General features: G+C 34.6%; 5 protein-coding genes across 7 annotated transcripts; 1 reads left to right on the forward strand and 4 right to left on the reverse strand.

The window, feature by feature from the left end:
• Positions 1–3120: 3120 nt before the first annotated feature.
• On the reverse strand, positions 3121–4737 carry LOC140962170 (gibberellin 3-beta-dioxygenase 1-like). The gene is made up of 2 exons (XM_073421057.1): positions 4214–4737; positions 3121–3800 (listed from the first exon to the last, which is right to left on the reverse strand). Exons 1-2 carry the CDS (start codon positions 4705–4707, stop codon positions 3242–3244), a joined length of 1053 nt encoding a protein of 350 aa, XP_073277158.1. The 5' UTR covers positions 4708–4737; the 3' UTR covers positions 3121–3241.
• Positions 4738–5863: 1126 nt separating this feature from the next.
• Positions 5864–9223, reverse strand: LOC140961508 (serine/threonine protein phosphatase 2A 57 kDa regulatory subunit B' kappa isoform-like). Its single transcript, XM_073420081.1, has 2 exons — positions 7438–9223; positions 5864–6493 (listed from the first exon to the last, which is right to left on the reverse strand). Exons 1-2 carry the CDS (start codon positions 8572–8574, stop codon positions 6158–6160), a joined length of 1473 nt encoding a protein of 490 aa, XP_073276182.1. The 5' UTR covers positions 8575–9223; the 3' UTR covers positions 5864–6157.
• A 1661-nt stretch (positions 9224–10884) lies between these two features.
• Positions 10885–14517, forward strand: LOC140961511 (E3 ubiquitin-protein ligase At1g63170-like). The gene is made up of 5 exons (XM_073420085.1): positions 10885–11079; positions 11648–12421; positions 13048–13173; positions 13275–13566; positions 14144–14517. The coding sequence occupies exons 2-5, from the start codon at positions 11784–11786 to the stop codon at positions 14342–14344; spliced, it is 1257 nt and encodes a 418-aa protein (XP_073276186.1). The 5' UTR covers positions 10885–11079; positions 11648–11783; the 3' UTR covers positions 14345–14517.
• A 141-nt stretch (positions 14518–14658) lies between these two features.
• LOC140961513 (uncharacterized) lies at positions 14659–17116 on the reverse strand. Its single transcript, XM_073420086.1, has 3 exons — positions 16631–17116; positions 15915–16303; positions 14659–15467 (listed from the first exon to the last, which is right to left on the reverse strand). Exons 1-3 carry the CDS (start codon positions 16793–16795, stop codon positions 15029–15031), a joined length of 993 nt encoding a protein of 330 aa, XP_073276187.1. The 5' UTR covers positions 16796–17116; the 3' UTR covers positions 14659–15028.
• A 512-nt stretch (positions 17117–17628) lies between these two features.
• Positions 17629–21153, reverse strand: LOC140961517 (uncharacterized). Of its 3 annotated transcripts, none has more exons than XM_073420093.1 (4): positions 20861–21153; positions 20256–20625; positions 18633–18885; positions 17629–18248 (listed from the first exon to the last, which is right to left on the reverse strand). In XM_073420093.1, exons 2-4 carry the CDS (start codon positions 20589–20591, stop codon positions 17860–17862), a joined length of 978 nt encoding a protein of 325 aa, XP_073276194.1. In that variant the 5' UTR covers positions 20592–20625; positions 20861–21153; the 3' UTR covers positions 17629–17859. The 3 variants fall into 3 exon arrangements, with proteins under 3 accessions (XP_073276194.1, XP_073276195.1, XP_073276193.1); XM_073420094.1 differs by having other exon boundaries at positions 20256–20732; XM_073420092.1 differs by having other exon boundaries at positions 20256–21153.
• Positions 21154–21944: the final 791 nt, after the last annotated feature.

A 21944-nucleotide genomic window follows, 5' to 3' on the forward strand; every position in this document is an offset into this window, starting at 1 on the left:
TGTGTGTGTGTGTGTGTGTGTGTGTGTGTGTGTGTGTGTGTGTGTGTTCTTCGCTCGAGCGGTAGCAAATGACGTCCCTCTGTGTTTGGCTGAACCTATCCTCGATTCTTTTATATGGCTCGATACAGAGGTGCATTCGCTTCACACAACTTGGTAAAGTACTATTAGTGTCACCAAATTAAAATTTGATTGAAAAGTTAAGTTATATATTATTCTATCAATTATATTTAAGAGCCTTAGCTTCTTAGAAAGAGGTGTAAGATTTAAATCTATTTTTTTTATTAATTTGTTTTTTAAAAGTTACTCGAACGGTGTATCAAACTGACATGATCGAAATAATGCAAATTTTTTAAAATCACTTGCATGTTGATCAATTCTATAGTTGGGACATTTTTTACTTTTTGAACAATATTTCCCATGCTCTTTATTTCAGTCCGATATTCCTTTTTTTTTTTTTTTGGGTAGATGGACGATATAATTAATTAAAATGCCATGCATTTATGTTAGGGAGTACAAAAGGATATATTGGCATGGCATGGCATGCATATGTACTAATCAAAATCAGTGTCATGCATGCAACATTCGCCCGACTCACCCACAGACAAATGTGGTGTAGTAATTTTTATTTTTTTTTAAGTCCGTGAATCAATTATTTGTTTTATATATCCAATTGGATTCTACAAAAATTTTAAATTTATAATTAATTGAAATTCCTTTTGTGAAGTTGAGTATGGAATATAATATCGCTTTGAATTAAGGTACGAATTGGAGTGGTGTCCGTGCATCGGTATTTTCTTCGTCATTTGGAGGAGAGACAACTCTTAGAATGGTCACCTACATACCAACTTCTCCACCCGTACCATCTTATTGCATAATTATATGAGACAAATTTATGATCTGATCCGATTTATTAAAAAATATTATTTTTATGTTAAAATTATTATTTTTCACTCGACATATAAATATGTGAAACCGTTTTATATAGGTGCATGATCGAGCACATGCAATATTTTTTTGTGAAAATAGTAATGATTTTCGCTATTTTCAATGTGTTCATCTATAAATAATTTGCAATTTTTTCTTTCATATACTTTCGATAGATGATCATTTAAAATTAAGTAAACCGAACCGGGTGAGACGGAGAACTTTATATTTAATTTGGGTTTTAGAGAAACAAATACAGGACCATGTGAAAATGTAATCTAAGTTTCAAATGAATATTAACTTCTAAGGTTCTAAAGTATATTTCACTTGTGAACTTTATTGGGCTCAAATGAACAAATGGGCCCACACACATCTAGGAACCAAAAATCAATTATTGCAGCGTTCTTGTTTTATGTTGGGCTTTGCTCCCAGACTCTTTATTTTGTAATTTTTTAAATAATCTTTATTTGTGATTTTTACTATTTAATTAAAATCTGATTTATATATATTTGTGTGTGAAAACATGCAAATTCATCACGGGTCAAGGAATACATTGGACTATTTAAATTTTGATTTATAGTGTGTCATTATTCTTAATAAAACAAACTATTGACGCATTTCGAGGTTGAATATATAGTTAATAATGTTGTAATCGCGTCTTTTTATTAAAATTAATTAATAATTAATTTTAAAAGAGTCCAAAAACACGGAATTATGTAATTAATTAAGGTTGTATTTGGATTGATGAACATGAATTTCGAATATATTTTTGTAATTTTAGAAAAGTTACATCCACATTTCAAATCCACCACCCATATGTTTATATAGTTTTTGTATGTTAATGAATATGTATTTCAGGTTCACCCAATAATAGAGATATTTAAAAAATATTTTACTGTGTAAATAAATAATATACGAATTTAAAATTTCATTTTTTACTTCATTGTTAATAATAAAACATAATCACAATCCATAGATTTTAAATTCATTCATCCAAATACAAGTAAAATGATTCTTTGCTACTTGATTTGAGTTAACAAGCCCTCCTGCAAGAACACTGTATGCACAAACACATAATACATATGTATATATATATGTGTACAAATGATGACACACATGCATGCAACATGCATATACACACACATTAGTGTTGAATTATTCTCATGAGATTTTAAAAACGTAAGTAATAATTTTAACTAGTGCTAAATTATATATATGATCTTATCTCGTACAATATAATTAAAGTTTTATATTAAAAAATAAAAATTGTGATTTGTGCCTGTTTTCACGCTGACTGATTAATTAGGTACAGGTGGAAAAATGTCCATTACATTTGGTCACGCCTATGGAAAAATTTAATCTTAGTATAGTGAAAGACGACAAAAGCTAAAGTGATTTTCTTGGACTTTTTAATCCCGACGAGACGGGACCATTTAACTCAATTTCAGTACGTAACCACTCAATTTATTTCAAATATTTCCATATATATGTTGCTTAATATATAGTTATTTATTTTGGTGCGTGTGTTTATTGAACAAATGTTCCTCCGTAGACTAATAATACATACATAAAGGCAGACAAATTAAGCCTTATCACCAAGTTTAATTAGTTAATTAAATTTGGTGTAAAATTAATTAATTAATTTGCAAGCTTAGCTTGTCACTATGCATGTCTTTATATATGCCTGTCTCTACGTACGTGATTCAAGATGCTTAATTTTAAAATAAACATATTCGATTTTGTTTCTATGCATGAAATGAATTAATTAATAAAGGGAAGCTAATTATGTAATATGATGGATATATATTTGTTTTATTTAAAACTATAATCTCACCAAATCAATCAACATGANGTCACTTCATATTCGATGTGAAAAATAATATTATGGACATAAAAAAACAACATTTTTACACTAGTCAGATCGAATAAGAGATCGGTCTCATAAAAATTTGTATATATTGTCGATACCAGCAGCTACTGCTAAATCCCAAACTCCTCGCAATATGTTAACGTAGAAAAATCATTATCTATGACAGCTTAATAGAAGTGATATATTATTTTCATTATATTTATCTATTTTAGAAGTTCTATTTTGCGTTTGCAGTCTTTCCAAAGGAAAACCCTAATATTTCAGACAGTCGTGAGATATGATTAATTTAACATTCTTTATTTACTCACATTATCATCCATAATAATTAATACAATCTCCTCGCATCATTTGGAAATAAAAAAAAAATATGTCCCCAAAATATTTATCTTTTCCAAGGCAGTTCAAGAATTCTAGACCTAGTTGAACTAATTATGAATATGAACACATCTACACTGTTTCAAGAATCGGAATTGCCTTGTCGAGATGCTTATTCTTGATACTGAGATACTCTTTCACCGTAACTGAACGATACCGGGGAAAACCTAGATTCGACAAAGGAGCTACCACAGAATCACCTTGAGGGCCGTAGAAGAAGGCTATGGAAAACCTATGCCTCGTTTCGTTAGGAACCACACGATGATACACCGTCGGAAACAGCCCGTTTGACACGATGTGCAAGAGATCACCTATGTTGACGACTAGGGCTCCTGAAACTGGAGGAGCTGTTATCCATCCCATGTTTTCTCGAAAAACTTGAAGACCCTCTGTGTCATTTTGATGAAGAATTGTTAGAAGTAGGGAATCTGTGTGTGGAGCTAAGCCAATGGCTTGATTGTGGTTGGGGCAACAAGGGTAAGAATTTAGCTGCAAGGCGCCTTCAGATTGGTGGACAGAAGCTGTAGAAAGTAGGGTTTCTTGATCTTTTGCCTCCAAGGACTTGAGGATGAGAACCAAGATTTTGTGGGCTAATGATTTCATCTGCTTTTGATAACTGTCCATCGCATTGCTGCAAAATCAATCAGTTAGTTAGTATTTATTTATCAATAATTTTAAGTTTAATATTATGTACTAGCTAGTCCTACAATAGGCTCTTCAGTCAAAAGTGCTGAATTTGATGAGAGTTCGCATTCTTGTTTATCCGAGGATTGACTCGGGTTTCACAAATTAAAAATAATTATGCTATCCATCTATTTCAATTTTATTTTATACAAGGATATTACATTTAGATGGCAGGGTTTGATTTTGGATGAGTGATTAGAAGAATGAATTCGAAATAAATTCATCAAACAATCAAATGAATTTGAGATTCATGAATTTGAAATTCACGGCTCCAAATCTTCATGTCCAAGCGCGTATGATAGGGATTTTCTTCATGTTATAAGTAGTTATACATAACCTAGATATGCATGGGCGGCTTACCAAAAATTTTCATAGCCCTGAGGCCAAAGTAGTTTAGCATGCTCGACCGCAGAACCCATAATGGTGAAGCCCTCATGCCACATTAACTTGGAGAAAAAGGGAGAAATCCGAGCTACCCCATATCCGGTGGCTCCACATGGAGAACGCAACGCCTTCCGTTTCTGCTCAGCAGGGAGAGCAAACAACCGTCGAACATATGACTCCGCATTCCCGAGCAAACTCGAGGGCACCCCATGGTTCGTCACTTGGAATATTCCCCATTTTCGGCAGGCATTGCCCAGTACTTCCACAGCATTTGGAGCCGTCAGGTCAACAATGGGTACATCCGACTCGTCCACATGTGCCTGACATATATGTTTTCCCGATAAAAGATCGACAGATTCGGTCCACACATGTGAGTCAGGCAGGTCATGAATCGAGTCGAAATCGAGAGGGACGATGTGTTTAAGTTGGAGAGGACTGTCCCCATAGGCTTCTGAAAGAGTTGTTGCCATTAAGGATTTTTGCGTGGGTACTATGTTTGAGAATTGAGAAATGAGCTCATTTTTGTATGACATAAGTTTTGGACTGACCAAAAGGTTAGGTGAGATACAGAAAATTATATCCAAGGTAGGAATAATGATTTCCATGTGTTTTACACGTCGCTGGACGGCTTTATGGACCGAGTGCTGTCTTTAAGTACTTATTTGGGGATATAATTATATATACTCACTTGTGGGGATAGTTCTGCACAACTCTTGAAGGGGAAAATTATAGCCTGTGATCCTTAATAGGTAGTAATCTCATGTTGTAAGTTTAAATAAGGACGGCCTGTGATGGCTCGGTGCACGAACGTTGGATGTAGGTTGTAATTTTATGGTGTTCAACGAAGACAAAAGTTGAAACAGCATGAAAGAAAGTTTGACACTCACCCATGACTTGGCTATGTATTTTTCTATTATATATCCAATTTTCTTGCTACTATAGAAAAAAACAAAAAATTTGGACTGCTAAATAAATTAACTTGTTAACTTCTTGTCTTGAACAGATTGTATACATTCTTAGAAGACGAGAATTGGCATTTCAAACTTCAAAGATTTTACATAAAGAGAAAAATATGTTGCCTATCAATATGAGAGAGCATATATCCGATCGATTCTGTTGATGTAATATAGATATATTAGGGACGAGGACTAATTACCAAAAGAAAAAAAGTTGCTGTGCAAATATATTGTAACTATATATGTTTGACTTGATAATTCTCCTCGTCGTCTCTTGATTTACTGCTCCTTTTTTTACATCTATAAATACAATTGTTATTATTATTGTTTCTTTACGCAACAATTATCATATTCGAGTATTATTTTGTTCCTAGTTTTAGTGAGATGAGAACTTGGGCAAACTTAAGTAATTTGTGACCAACAAGTTCTGTCTTGATTTTTGAACCGAAAAGAAGTAATTACCACTTTGGATTTTGATTCGAAGAAGATGACCATGGTTTCGATTCAAGCAGAACACACAGTATGTAAGATTAAAGACTGGTCATTGTCTATGTCACCATCATCAGACAAATTAGAGAGTCAGATTTATGTCACACAACGCTTCATGAAAATGAATCATGCATTATCCTTTCTAGTGGAGAACCCCATACTTTTGTCCTCGTCGGACTCAGAACCCAAACGCACGTTTTTCATTCATAAAATTTATCTAAAAGTCAACTAACAGTTCATCAACAATAAAAGGTAAGACAGAGATCTAAAAAAAATATAGCAACTACAAATCATCAAGCCACACATGGAAGCAGTCACAAGTCACCTTACAAACAATACAGCTAAAGAGATACACTTCCCCTGCCCTTTGTTGGGGAACACAAAATAGTTAAACAGCAACAAATCCATTACAAAACGATTCTGGGATGGATGAACAAAGGCCAACAAGGTTTTGCCTTAATAGGAAAAAAGGAGGTTAATAAGTTACCACAACAGCAGTGTTTCCAGATACTGGCTGAAGACTAGCCCTATTTTCCAAACGCTCCCAAGTTTCCTTTCGCTTTTCCATGACCAAATTCATTTTCTCTTGCTCCTCTCGACAATTGGAGATGCAAGTTAAAACCAGAGCATCGTCCATTTCTGCGAGCATTTTTCTCACGTTTAAAGTCAAGTTCAGGACAGTATGGTTCCAGTGGTTTTGTGCGTTGGTTTCTAGAGCCAGGAATACTATGGGCAGTATAATTTGGCGGTTGTATGCGATTAGATTGACAATTTGGTCATTGTTCCACAAAAACAGAGCCCTTTCAGCTACCTGCAATGGGGCAGGAGGAAATTGTAAAAAACTGGAATTGATTCATCTGTTAAAATGCGTTGGTTCAAAGACAAAATTTCACGTGGCACAGAAGATCTCGCAAGACTAAAAGTAGAAAGATTGGTAAAACTTTAACGTAGAAGAAATGCAGTAGACACAGAAATATACATATGATTGGTCAAAATAACATATATCGAATGGGGAAGAAAAGGCTAAGATCCCTTGATAGTAAAACCATATGGGAAACAATACAATATTTGATAAATTCGGATATGCATCTCCGAAAAGAGTACGGACGTAAACATATCATTAAACACTCTCTTGATTAATTTATCCGTATTGAAAAAGCTATCATTTCCAACTATAAAACCAACTTCAAATCAAGAATATCACCTCCTCTCAAGTCTATCCAATCAAGCATAATGCCTTCCTGTGGTGTCGGGCTGATTATTCTCGCAGCCTAATATTTTCTAACCGGAGTACTAAATATTCTCGGATGGTTCACCTGCATTAAATTTTAATTGGCTATCAAGACCATTTTATAATGTTTCCGAAATTGCGGATCCCAGTTGCTCTCATTAGATGATCTTAATCCCTTTTGAGGAGTTTCAGCAAAGCCTTGATCCGACCCCTTACACCTCTGATTCTTAAATGAAATTGCAAGATTCGGGATAACAACCTAGGGAAATAAATTTTGTTATGGGCGTAGGGGATCCTACGCAATTTAGTGACAGGTTGAAGACAAACTTTTGTCGATGAAATGCACGTGAGCAATTTTTTACAAAAAGTGCAATGTTGATTTTTATTCCTACTTAATGCCATATCACAACCTCTTTCCGGTAGCCAACTTATGGTGATGAATATATTAGATTATACAAAAACCAATAAAAATATTGTACATACATCTAATAAAAATTAATGGTACTGTAGAATCGAATGGTCACCTGAAAATGGTAACTATTTATGCAGTTTCTGATTCTCCGGAATAACGGAACCATGATCTTTTGGAACTCAGCCATATTGATCACTTCGAGAATCTCCTCCAACTCACCTAAAAACATCACTTCCTTCTGGCTATTCGTAATTGGCCAATATTTCAATAGCCCATCAATCACAACGCTGGCCAATTTAGGCTCCTTCTCAATAAACTGAGTCACGCAATAAGACAGCTGCTGAAAGTAAATCCCCAACGACTTGGGCTTGTGTAGCGGAACCAATGCTTTCCAAAGAAATATCTTATGCTCCTCTTTTAAAGGTATAGCAAATCCAGTAATAACACTCCCAAAAACCTCCAACAACTCAGCTATACCATTATACTTCTCTGTCTCGAACACAAATCTGTAGAACACATTGCTTATGCGCTTTCTTAAAAATGGTCTGTGGACCATAAACTTCCCATAAATCCTATGCAGAATCGCCTTAAGACAGTCCCGTTCCCTGGGATCTTCCGAATCAAACAAGCCGATTATTTTCAAAATGAAGGAATGGTCAATATATTTCTTAGCAACTTTCACCTCCAAAGAAGTGGAAGTCACAAACTTCAGCAAGAAATCATAAACTATCTGCAAGTGAGACCATGCAGGATCGAACGTTGGCTCATCATCATTATCATTTTCACCCCCATTTTTGTTACTCTGCCGATGATTAGGTGGGAAAACACGGAACAAATTTATGGAGCACATTTTGCACGATGCTAAAATCGCAGGCTCCGAGAATTTCTGAGGGCTCTGTGATACAAAGTCAAGAAGCTCGAGCAGTGTAGCTCGCTTAAGCTCCTTTTCTTGGATATTTTTGGTCGGATCAGTGAAATCAAATACTACACAGCAAAGACTTAACTTACTGATGAAAAGATTCATTTTTTCTGAACTCCGAACATCCTTTAATGCTTGCAACGGCTCGATTCCTGCAATCACACTGGCTGGAAAGACTGCGGCTGAAACCCGTTTGACAGAAGGGTTGGCTACATTGGTCCGGGCCGCAACCTGACTTGGTACCTTGGGGCCTGAACTAGGGTTTCTATGCGAATCATGATCCGGCTTCTGGGATTTTCGAGGGAGTTTGTTAAGAATTTGCTTCCACATTCTGGGTTTTCCAGTTCCTCTTTCAATTGGATAAAAGACTGAAACTTTGCTTAAAAAATCTAGACCGAAGCTTTGCTTTAGAGTTTTCAAATTAAAGTCATTTAAAGTAGAGGAGATGGATGAAAATGTAGCCCAGAGAATAATGCATGGATGTTAAAAATTGGGGATCTGGTGAAAAAAACCTTAAATTGAGAAAATCCAATAGACATAACTTACTGCATGAATTGTGATCTTCGAACAAAAGGGGAAAAAACTTAAATAAACGGTTTAAAGGCGCTTGAGATTTTGAAACAAACAGGGCCACCACGATTCTTGAAAAAAAAAAAAAAAAACCACCAACACACACGCAGATTACAAGGAAAAATTTGGATCTTCGACAACCAAACGTTTCCAGACGGTGGAGAGAGTCATGTAAGTGTGTTTCTTTAATTATAATGATGAAACCTTGGCAGTGATGGGTGGATTTTTTGAAAAGAGAAGGATCAACTTCAATAATTTCAATTGAGTTGTTAATTGTTTGTCTGCTTGCTTGCTTGCTTGCGCTGAGAAGAAAGAAAAAAGGAAAGAAAACAAATGATGGTTGTACTTTTTTTTCCCTGTAAGCAGATGGATTGCATGAGATTTGGACTCCGTTTTCTTCTTTCCTGTAAATGGTAAATTATCTCTTGTATTGTATGCCACTTAATTTTGGCGTCACATTTTAGATGAAATCTTTGAACCGACAAGAGACATATGTTCGAACTTACATAATAAAATAAATAAATAAATAAAAACAAAAAATATCTCACTTCAACTCATAAAATAATAATAATAATTGAAAATTAATTTTAAAAAAATTACAATCTAATTCTTATTTCATTTCAACAAAATTATATTTTAAAAATAATTTGATTAGAAAGCATGTGAGCTGTATTCAATTCAGAGTTTTTGATGATTTTTAATGAATTTTTCAAATGATAGACTTTTATGGATTTGATAGATTTTTATTGACTTTTATGGATTCTCACAAATTTATAAACAGATTTATGTGGATTCATATAGACTTTTTTGTAAGATTTTTATAGACTTTTGTGATTTTTTTTATAAAATTTTATAAATTTTTTATTTAATTATAACATATATTTTTTTTAATTTCTTTGAACCAATAATTAATTGACATATATAACATATTATAGAATTTTGTGAAATTTTTTTTAAATAGAATTTTATAAATTTTGTACTTAATTATAACATATTTTTTTTTAATTTCTTTGAACTAATAATTAATTGACGTATATAACATATTCAGTTTGAAATAGTTTTTCAATATTTATATTAATAAATAAATATACTTATTTAAAAGTTTAAATAATTTAATCCCTACGTGTGTATATATGTGAGTTTGTATCCATGTTTGTAAATTTTTTAAAATACATCAATTGATTAATTTGTAATCTTATTTTTGAATTGATAATATACATGTGAAAAGAATATTATTTAGCATTGTGTTGATATAATTTTGTATAAAAATATCATAGCTTATATATTAATTGAAAATGCTAAAAAGAATTTAAAAAATCATGGTTGTTGCGAGGCTATTCAATTATTAAGAATTAAGCGACATTTTTTGGATCATCTTTTATTATTATAGAATATTACATTAATTTGTGTAAATCATAAATTAAAAATCACAAAATCAATTCTAGAATTCAAAATTTCATATGATATTAAAATAAAAATTATTAAATGAACAATCAGCTAAAAATGAAAAACTTGAAAAAGAAATATGAAAATATATATAGAGATACACTTTGAAAATTTGAGAGAATGATAGAGATAGATGAGAGGAGAGAAGATAAGAAGAGATGTGATGTTAAACAACGGAGAGAGAAATAAATAACTTGTATATGAATTAGAAGTTTTAAAAATACATCTAAATATTTGGATTGAACCAAATACAATTTTTGACAATTTATAATTGTACTTTAAACTTTAATGTTTGTATGTTAATGAATTCCATGAAATTATTAAAAGGCTATTGAAAATTTGAATACCTATAGATTTTTATAGAGTTTTTTTATAAAAGTCAATGTTGAATATCACTTGACTTTTTAAAACTCAATGAAAGTCTATTTTGAATACCACTAGACTTTTATGGAATATGTAAAAATCTTAATTGAATATATCTAAAATTTTAAATTCTACAAAAATCATTAAAAATCATTAAATCTCCTATATTGAACTACAAAAATCATTAAAAATCAATAAATCTACAGTATTAATACATTTAATAGTGGGGTGAATAGAATATACTCGGATGACTCTGTGAAGCCAGGTAAAAACAAAGGACACCGAAAGACGATTAAATACGAACTCTTTAATTTATTTTAATAGGTAGACAGATAGATTTTCTACAATTTCGAGAAGTAATCATCCTAAAACCATCAAATTAGGCGATTCAAAGATTCTCGCAGAAATCTTTACCCGGTTCTGGCTCCGAGGCTCGCTGAATTGAAACACTCGTCGGTATCATTTTTCCTTTTGCTTAATCTGTTTGATCGATTATTTCTGTAATCACTTTTAGATATTTTGATTGATTGTCGTGTAGATGAGCGGGTTCTTTTTTGGGTTTTAATTTCAATGCTCAGTTTATGTTTCTGAAATTCTGGCCACTCTGGGGTTTGGATTATTTTGGTCCGTCGAAGTATTCCGTGGATTATGGTTAAACGATTAAACGCCTTTAATTTGCTAATTGGGATTTCGATTTTAGCACTGAAATTTACTGAGATTGTGGAATTTGCATCAGTGAAGGATTTTCTTGTCACCTTTTACTGTGTGTTTTAGCTTCGGAATATCTTTGTGGTTTTGATGAGTTTATGCTGATCATTGTTTGTTTGATCGCAATGTTATAAGTTAAGATAATTTGGATGGCTGGATGATTCACCGTACTTCATACTTTCATGCTTTTAATTTGATGGTTTAGTTTTTATTGAAGAGGTGTAATAGTTTGTTAGCATGATCACTGTTCGTTCCACTCTTAGTGGTTCATCCTGCCTCCTGTTATTTGATCACGAACAAAGTTTTAAACGCGCAGGCTGGTGTAGAGGAAAATTCCACCACATTCTGCTGTGACCAAATTATATCACAGGTTTAACTTTTTGGATACATTGGAAGGGTTTTGAAGTGTTATTCCATGTTATCTGCTTTCTTTGTCCGCTCCGTGGACTTGCATGGCTTTGCCCTTACTTGGACTTCATCGTAAAAGCCAAACAAACAAAGTCCCGTTGTTAATGGAGCGAGCAGACAATCGTTATGAGAATGAACATGTTATTGAAGTTGCTAGTAATAGTGATGCTTCATCAGGCTCCTCCCATGAGAGGGCATCAAGTGGCCTGGAGCAGCAACATAGGGAAGATCAGCCGTCTACTAGTTCAAGGGCTCCTCTATATCCACTGAATGGCTCAAACTCAAGGAACTCATCACTAATACGAAGAGGAAATAGTCGAGGGAGCCAAAGGAGTCCATTAAATTCGGGGTTATGGATATCCATTGAGCTAGTGCTGACAGTTAGCCAAATTATTGCTGCTATTATTGTTTTATCTCTCTCGAATCATGAGAAACCAGGAGCTCCTTTGAGAACATGGATTGTTGGTTATGCATCTGGCTGTTTGGCGATTCTTCCTCTTCTATATTGGCGTTTTAAATATCGAAACCAGGTATCTGAACAGGTTTCATCTCAACAAAGTCAAGAGATCTCTCAAGGGAACAATAGTTCAGGTTCTTTGGCTGGCAGAGTTATGGGGGCGGAAGATCGCTGGACAACTGCAACAACAACTAGAGGTGCAAGTAATGGAATGCCAAATCCAAGGTAATCAAATTTTTTAAAACTTATAATGTATATACCCGCTGTGTACAATCTGCTTTAGAATGGCTTGATCAAAACTGAATAAAAAAGAAGGAATTTTGATGTGGCAGCAAGATATTCCCATACATATATGAGTGAACCCATTGATAATATTGTAATGGTTGATGACCTTAGAATAACATTTTTGGTCTGAACAATATGCTTTTTTCTTCTTTGCATATTAATATATGGGGAAAACTGTTTCCTTCCCGAGTTTACCTTATTTCCCCACAATTTTCTTTCTGCCAAGAACTCGTGCAGACTTATGTTTTGGGTACTTACGGTCATTTATCTTTAGGAAGGTCATATTGGAGTGAGATTCATGAAGTGGTGCTTTGACCTGATTCTTTCTATGGAGATATATCATATGAATGTTAAGTAGTTATAGTTTAACTTTGTTTCAGTTAGCGATTTGAAAAAATGAGTTAACATTGATACCATTTGAAAAGGTGAGTCAACATTTGATAAATTATTGATGGTATTGTTCTTCATACCACGGTGCCATTTATTGCAGACCTCTTTTGTCTTGTTATCATAAATAAAGCTGAGTACTCTGACGGGAGCTTAATGTTTTGGGCTTATTCTTGCAGGCTTAAGGTGTTTGTTGAATATTTCAAGATGGCTTTGGATTGCTTTTTTGCTGTTTGGTTTGTGGTTGGTAATGTTTGGATTTTTGGAGGGCACTCATCTTCGACTGAGGCTCCCAATTTGTACAGGTTAATTCTGTAATACATATTCTTTACGCACAAACAAGTCCCATGGATAATGATTTATTTGGTTTCTTGTGCTCAACTTTTCGAATTTTCTTCACATACAGGTTGTGTATAGTGTTTCTCATCTTCAGTTGTATTGGATATGCAATGCCTTTTATCCTCTGTGCAACAATTTGCTGCTGCCTCCCTTGTATATTTTCAGTCCTGAGATTCAGAGAAGACTCATCTCCAAACAGAGGAGCTACTCAAGAGTCTATCAGTTCTTTGCCAACTTATAAATTCAAAGCAAGGAAAAATAAGAGTAGCAATAACAAGGAAAGTAGCTCGGGTGAGGGTGAAGGTGGCATAGTGGCTGCTGGAACGGAAAAAGAGCGTTTAATATCAGGAGAAGATGCGGTAAGCTTTGGTTATCTCATGCTCGAATTGCCCAAGTTTTTTCATTAAATATAGATTTATTTGAATTATTTGACTACTTTGTTCTCCTAAATTCTTTTCTGTTAGTTTTGTCTATGGAAGGGCGAGTGTAAAGGACATTGAAGTATGATCTAGCTATAAATTGAGAATATATCTCTAGGTGCTTGTTGCCTTTATTTTCTGTAAAATATAAGGTTAGATGTCAATGACTAGGTGTATAGAAAGTAAATTTGTCAAAGCACCATATGCAGCATAGACTGTTAGATTTATCTGTGCAATGTTGAGTCGCTTAGTCCGTACATCACAACCATCTATGTTACATAAATTGAACTTACTCAATATAGCAAATACCTAACCCAACTTTAATGTAAGTCCTAGATGTTTCTGTACTGTTTTGTTGAATTTACTCTCTCCAAATTTGACCCCATTCTTGTGGTTTTTCAACCTTATGAAAAAATTTGCACGCATGCTCAATTTATTTGATGCATAAATTTACAAGCTCTTATGATCCCCAATAGTTCTGACTAGGAATTATATGGTTGGTCATTCTGCTCCACAGGTATGCTGTATTTGCTTGGCGAAATATGCTCACAATGATGAGCTCAGAGAGTTGCCTTGTTCCCATTTCTTTCACAAGGATTGTGTTGATAAATGGCTGAAAATCAACGCTTCGTGTCCTTTCTGCAAAACTGATGTTGGCGAGACCATTTTGAGTTCCCTGACTCAAGCAACCTCCAGGCTGCGAGACCAAACTATGTAATAAAACTCAGTGAATATTATTCAGCTCAATATTTCCCTATTGATGGAGGGTATATTCTTGTGTATGGTTGAGTTGATGCCCAAATGCTCATAACTGATGGAGCTCTACTGTTTGTAGTTTAATGGGTATATTGTTATTTGCATTCCATGATTTTAAATGTGTACTGTTGTTTTTTTTTTATGTGATAAAAAGATTGCAGCAGTTTTTAGGACATACAATGATATGCGGAAATTGCTGTGTACTTGTCACCACTATTTCGGAGAATAATGCTATATTATTGTATAGTATGAGTTTGAAATATATGAAATTCATACGTGTCGGATCCATTTTCTTTTTCACTGCACAGTCCAAGTTGGGTTCTCTGGTCGACAGGCTCGACCCTCGCTGAATAAGAAAACGGTGCTGAGATGACTCCATTTCTAGGAAATTAGGCTCTGAAGCTGTCCAGAACGAAGGAGTCTCTAGTGGTTAGACTACATTGTATTCGTCTTTGTATATATCGTATATAATGAAAAGTTAATCACTTCTAAAATGTTTTTGGATGACCATTCTGTTCTAAGAAAAATGAAAGAAAACACATGATTAATTTGCGGGAGTCGCTAGAAAAAACAAGAATTAACTCATCATGACTATGTGCAACGGATTCGAAAGGAACGCTGTCCGCGCGCCAGAAAAATACTACTGTCAACCTTCCAGAGCCCGTTTGAGTGCAGCTCGTTGCTCTGTAGTCAATCTTGTGGGGAACTTAATATCGAAACGAATTTTCAAATCACCCCGATTCCCAGGCTCCTTCGCAATAGGCATACCCTCACCTGAAACCAACACTTCATAACCAGGGCTGATGATTTCATTCACCGGGATCAACAAACCTCGATTATCTAATGTTTTGGCCTCCACTGTTAGACCTCCGATCGCTTCTGCCAACGTTACGTTATAATTCATGAGTAAGTCATTGCCATCTCTCCTGAATATTTCGTGTGGCTTTTCATCGATGACAAACACAAGGTCTGCAGGGAGCTGGTTCAGTTGCTCATTTCCTTTGTCTTGAAAAGTTATCTTTGTTCCCTTTTTCCATCCAGGTTTTATATCAATTGTTAATATCTCGGTTTCTTGCAGCAACCTCCTGCAAACAGGATCCATTGAAGCATTCTTTAAGGTTGTTTTTTTCAACGATTCATAAGCACTCGCTATAATTGTTTTGCGTGTTCTCGTCATGAATATCAAGAACCAGACATAATACATTACACACCAAGAAAATTCCAACCCATTCTTCCCAAAAGTTTAGGAACCACGTTTTGTAAAAATTTCGAATTCATGAAGATTGAACAATTATAGTTTTACATTTCCATATATGCCAAACATATGAACAACAAATATCTTCCCAAAATCAATATCCAAATAGCACGTATTTAGTTAGGTCAGATCGGATATGTTATGATAAAATTTAAGAAATCAGCCCCAAAAGCCAAATATAAACAAGATTATGCACCAAATGTTTTGAACTCGTGACTTTGTTGATCTAAATACCATGTTATAATAGGTTTCATGCAATAAAAAAGATTATACCTACCCGTTTGCTTGCACCACCTGTCTAGATATCTTCATTTTTCTTGTTGATCCAGTGTAGAGATCCTCAAGGCTGCAAGGCAATTTACTCTCCACGGGTGGTGGTTTCTTTAGCATGTTCACTACATTTCCATCGCTATAGTTTCTAAAGATGTTATCATTTCCACCGTATCCTCCAAACGTCCCTCCATCGCACGAAAAGCGCATCGACCTACTGGCTCCCGCTGATCCAAATCCAAATGGGCTACTCCCAAAAAATTCAGCAAAAATATCTTCTGCATCTCGAGGATTGAAACCGTTTCGGTTTTCTGCTGAACCGGGTGGTGGCATGTCTTTTAGACCTTCTTCACCGTGCTGATCATAGATTTGCCTTTTCTGAGGATCACTCAAGACCTAAGAATATTTTTCAAGTGAAAGCGTGATAAGGAGGAGAAAAAAAGTTCAAACACTCTCATTCTTGCATTTATTGTTCGGATAGAAACCCATGTTTCTACATAAAATTTTGCAAAAACAAAAATCCAGTTGAAGGTGTTGCACGCCTCGTTGGCTTCAATCAAATAAGAGCAACAAAAAAAGAATCTCATCGAAGAAACAGTTTCTGATGCGTCTTGAATATAACGAACAACTATTCCATGGTTTAACATAAAACATGGGCAGGATCAAGATCCATTTGTCTGTGTTCGTGTATGTTTTTTAAGGTAAAATAAAGAAATTACATACTTCATAGGCCTCTGAAATTTGTTTAAATCTGGCCTCGGCTTCCTTCTTGTTGTTGGGATTCTTGTCTGGATGCCATTTCATGGCCAATCTTCTGTAAGATTTCTTCAGATCATCCTCGGTTGCACCCCTCTCCAGTTTCAGTATATTGTAATAATCCACACCCATTATGGATTCTATTCTCAGATTATCAATGCAAATCTTTGTTGAACCTCTTAAATACGAGAAAATTATCTGTTGGAACCATCAACATCTTAAATTCGAAAATCTGGAAGGGTAATCTGCATTTTTCTTTCAGATTTTTTTTTCTCGATGTTTCCCTCCTTTCTATGCATTCACTGAATACATGAAAATTAAATGAAGATTTCTTCCAATATTCTGGACCTTTGATTCTTAATTGAATTGAATTTATTCAAGCAGAAGAATGAATGATTTCATAAGGATGACCTTCCTTCTCTTGAGGCATCGGAGTTTTTGAATTGTGCTTTGATCGACGAAGAGTCAAAAGAGCAAAAAACAAAAGAATAAAAAAACATGTATATTCCTTCAAAAAAAAAAAAACATGTATATTATATGTTAAATCATATGTAATTTTCAGTGGAAGTTATAAGCCTCCGTTCCCCGCATTTTTTGCAGTACTTCTCATTTGATATATATAGTTATTGATTCCTCCGCTCAACGAAACTTCTGAATTTGTCCATGTGGTTTCTTAAAACAGAAAACTGAGACCTTCTTCAAATTTGGGATGAATTAAGAATCTTATATAAAAAAATCTATGATTTGGATTTCTTTAAACATCCACAAGTTTGTCTTAATTAACTAGTTCGTGAAATAAAAGAAATACATTGTTATTAGAGTATGGCAGTCAAAAGGCTGGATTATCTAACATGTAGTACCGATAAAATTCAAACTTTTTAAATAATTTTTTTCCGATAAAATATTGGTTCAAATTTAAATGGTAAGTCGAGATAAAAAAAAAAAAAAAATTTCACCCCATTAACTAATGACATTCAATAAAAGATGAGGATAGATACAGAAGTACTAGTATGTTACAAACTGATCTATTACGTCCAAAGTACTAGAAGATAACAAGATTGCAGCAACCAATACGGTCAGGGAAATGTAACATCATAGTGAAGTTTATCTACCAATAAACCGGACAGGAGATTTGAGTTTATTAGCCAACAATGAAAAATTCAGCTCCATTTATAAGTAGCCGTGATAATCTTTTCTTACCGAATTGGCTGCTGGTTGTAATGGCTTTTCTCTTTCTTCTTCGCAGCTGCAAGTCTTGCACTCCTTGCTGCAGCCTCAGCGGAAGCAGCTCTCGCAGCAGCATCAACATCTTTATTGGATTTCTTTTTCTTGGAAGATGCCACCTTTTTGAGCCGCTCTTTCAAATCAACAGCAGACGCATCTTCCTCCACTTCTTCAACTGCAGCGTTTTTTCCTTGTCCATTAGGAAAATCCGAGCCATCAGGCTGGAGCCGATCCTGAGGTTCCTTCGGCTCTTTTGCAGTCTTATCCTTCTTTTTCTTCTTCTTTGCGCTTTTTGATTCAGCAGGGCCATTGTCCTTCTCCGCACCTTCATTCAACTGTCCGTCCTTTTCATTGGAGGCATCTGCGTATGGATTAAGAAAGAGAAATCCAGCTTAAGCTCCACAGATTTGGCAAAGGTATTTGGTGGTTTGAAAGGCTCGTATAACCTTGTATTTTCATCATTATATAGACCAAAATACAAACGTACCAAACCAGTACCAATTAGAAAAATTTTAGATAAAAGGATTGGTGAATAGAGAAACCTGCTTCTTCAATTCAGTTCTACAAAAACAGGTACCATGAATAAATCAGAACGACCAAAAAGTTATTAAGACCGCAGATGGCATAAAAAGAGTCGTAGGATTTATAGTTAGACCACAGAACTAACGAATTTATCAGAAATTATCATGACCATGATGAGATAAGCAGTAAATATTTTTTAAAAGAATCCAAGAAATGTAGTCACCAGCTAGCTCATCTTCGGCTTTCTCTTTCTGATTAATTCCAAAATCAGCCAATAGAGCATCCAGTTCGGCAAGCTCCTTTTTCTTCATCTCCTTCTTAGAAAGCTGCCTTTCTGCCTCCTTAGGTGCTAGAGAAAGTTCAACAGGCTTTTTGTCCATTAGCTCAGGCTGAGCTAGCACCTCTGCTTCATTTTCGGGCTCCTCTTCCACATCATCGTCGCCTTCAACAAGAAGTTCATCTTCACTTTCGCTTTCCTGAAATTTGGTTGAAAAATCTTAGCAAGTTACAAATACAATTCATGCATTTCAAACCAACATATAATTCATGATTCAAACAATTAGCAAACAACAATGACTATTAGAGTCAGTAAATGTTTCTTGGATATGATGGGCTTTTTCTAAATGCTATACTCTGATATTTCTTCAGTCAAGAAGCATAAAAGAGTCGTTACGGTCTCAGCAGAAAGTCACAGTGATCGTGACAAATATATTCACAATCAGTGCTTTGCGTGCGATCAAAAGTCGTAATTAAAGATGTGGAAGTCTTAATCATAATTCACAAAACCGATAAAAGACTAGGGAAAAGAAGTGGGCTATAGGACGTACTTTTGATATGAGATTGAGAAGTTTTCATATTTGATTTCTTTACATCAATATGGAATACACTATCAATATTGTAGCAGTTAGTGTTGAATAAAGCATTTTATTCCCGTACAATGTAGGATCCTTATTTTAAATTAACAAATTAATCAGAAATAAAATTATTGAGAACTACACAACTCAAGGGAAAAGGCCCAGAGTACACACCACTCATACCAGATAATTATTTGTCTCTTCTGACATTATCAGTTCATTAATATCGTCATTACACTGTATTAGCTCACACGAAAAGATTGTATGACAGAGAATCACAATCACTAATGATACACATTTTTGAATTTTCCTATTTGATAAAAGAACGGAAAGATAAGGGGTAACGATCTTGTAATGACACCATAATTCCAATTTGTACAAATAACATAGATTAAAAAAATCATCAAAAAATATCCGGTAACATCAACATTAAACCCTAGCAAGGAAAAGGGTAAAACCCGTGCTGTCACTGACTCAAGCAAATCATACCCTTGTATGAGGAATAAGAACTCAATAATTGACAACTTACTCAGACACTAGTAAAAAAGTAACATAAAAGCGTTGCGGGAGAAAGAAAATCCTGCTAAATGTTAAGTTGTGGCGGTTATTGTTTGAGACACGTAACCATACAAACCATAACAAGACAATTCAGCAGTTGATGCAATAAAAGAACCTGTTTTAAGATCCCAGACAAGTAAAAAACTTTTCACACATGTACAAATTTAATGACAGAACAACAAACGCTAGAGATTCATGCATAAAAAACCTTCTAAGAATATAAAATCAAGATATAGCTAGCATTAATTTGTTATACACCACAAGTGGTTAAATGCAAAGTACACATGCATAATTTCCAGCGGTACGACATTAACAAGAACTAACCATATTTCAGCATGAAGAATAACATGACTAGCAAACACATCTATTCAACCACAACATTGCACAAAGAAAACGAACTCCATATTATTAAAAAAATCCTTCGTTGCCTATACCTCCACAGGGTCAAGTTGCTGCATTTCTTCAGCTTTATTCGGACCAGAACCAGCCCATATCGCCTGAGGAGGAGCAGTGGTCGCGTAGTAATCATCATCATCCTCATCATCCACATCAGCCCACGACTTCACTGTCAATGGTGTCGGAGCCCAGTACACCTGCGGCTTGTCTTCAGCATCCTTCAATTTCCCAGAAGCAGCTTTTGCAAGACCCTTCGAAGAGCTCTTCTCTTTGTCAGATTTCTTCTTCTTCCTCAAACTATCAAGTGCAGCAAAAACATTGGTGTTGCTAGCTGTAAATGATCCCTCGTTTCTCCTGTTTCCGCCTCCTGCCATTTTTCTCGGAGCTTTTTTCAAAGTTACAAAAAACCTAGAGAAACAAGGGGCAAAATTGGTATTCAGGCGAAGCTCAGACGTAGTAACTTCCGATGGTATCAAGAATTTGATTCGTGAATCAAATATTACAGATGATTAACACTGTTCAAAAGCGACAAGAAAAACAAATAAATAATCAATCGATATGCAAATTTGAATTTAAAAAATAATCTAAAAATAGATTAACATTTTCCAAAACTCCAAAAGACAGAACTTGCGTGAATTAACACCTAAAATTCGATATCCAGATGATATCAGAATAAACTCTTAATTACAATGTTTCCATGGAATCGGAAAGCTGGACAGAAATTAGGGTTAACAGAGACTTAGGGCTTCGGATAGGGAGAAGAGATGGGGCTTGTATATGTAAATCAAAAAGAGCAGCTGGGTTGATTTTGTGTTTGTGTGAAGGCGTGATGCATAGATACAGCCAAAGGTGTATGCATAGGATGATGAATTAAGGGTTTGTTTGGTGAATAGAGAAATCGAGATGCTGAAAACGGAGGCCGAGATTTGCAGAGCCGGAGAGGCTTACTTATAGACGCAGCTTGTTCGAAATAACCCTTCGGAATTTTCGTATTTGTTCATTGAACCCCTGAACAATTGATTTTATGGGATTTGCAACGATGATATAGAAACTTTTTTTAAAAAATAATAAATAATTTTATTAAAAATTTGAGTTAGATTTCATCAATTGTCAAACAAAAAATTATTCTGAGACGGACTCATAAATCAAGAGACGAGTATTTTTTTTGGGTCACCCATAAAAAAATATTACTTTTTATTATAAATACGAGCATGGTTGACCCGTCTCACAATAGACCTACTTATTGTAAAATAGATTCTTGAATTCACCCGATTTAATTTACTAGTTTATATGTATGTGTGGATTTGCTATTCATATATTATTACATGAGTAACTCTTTTGTGAGACGCTCTCGCGAATTTTTATATGTGAGACGAGTAAATCCTACCGATATTCACAATAAAAAGTAATACTTTTTCATGGATGACCCATATAAAATATTCGACCCACGAAATTGATCAGTGAGACCGTCTTACAAGAGTTTTGTGTTATTACATAACATACATCATATCATCTTTGAACTCAAGCGTTCTTGAATCACAATCAATTTAGTTGATTTTTTAATCTCATTATCAAAATATAAAAAAAAAATTTCTTAATTTCTTAGTTGTCTAACGATTATTTTACACAATTAAATCAAATTTGAGTTTAGGCATGTCAAAAATGGCGAACTTACTACCATTTCAACACAACTTTCTATCAAAATAATAGAAGAGTGGATTGATCCA

Source organism: Primulina huaijiensis, chromosome 16 (assembly GCF_012295235.1).
Source record: "Primulina huaijiensis isolate GDHJ02 chromosome 16, ASM1229523v2, whole genome shotgun sequence".
Taxonomy (NCBI): Eukaryota; Viridiplantae; Streptophyta; class Magnoliopsida; order Lamiales; family Gesneriaceae; genus Primulina; species Primulina huaijiensis.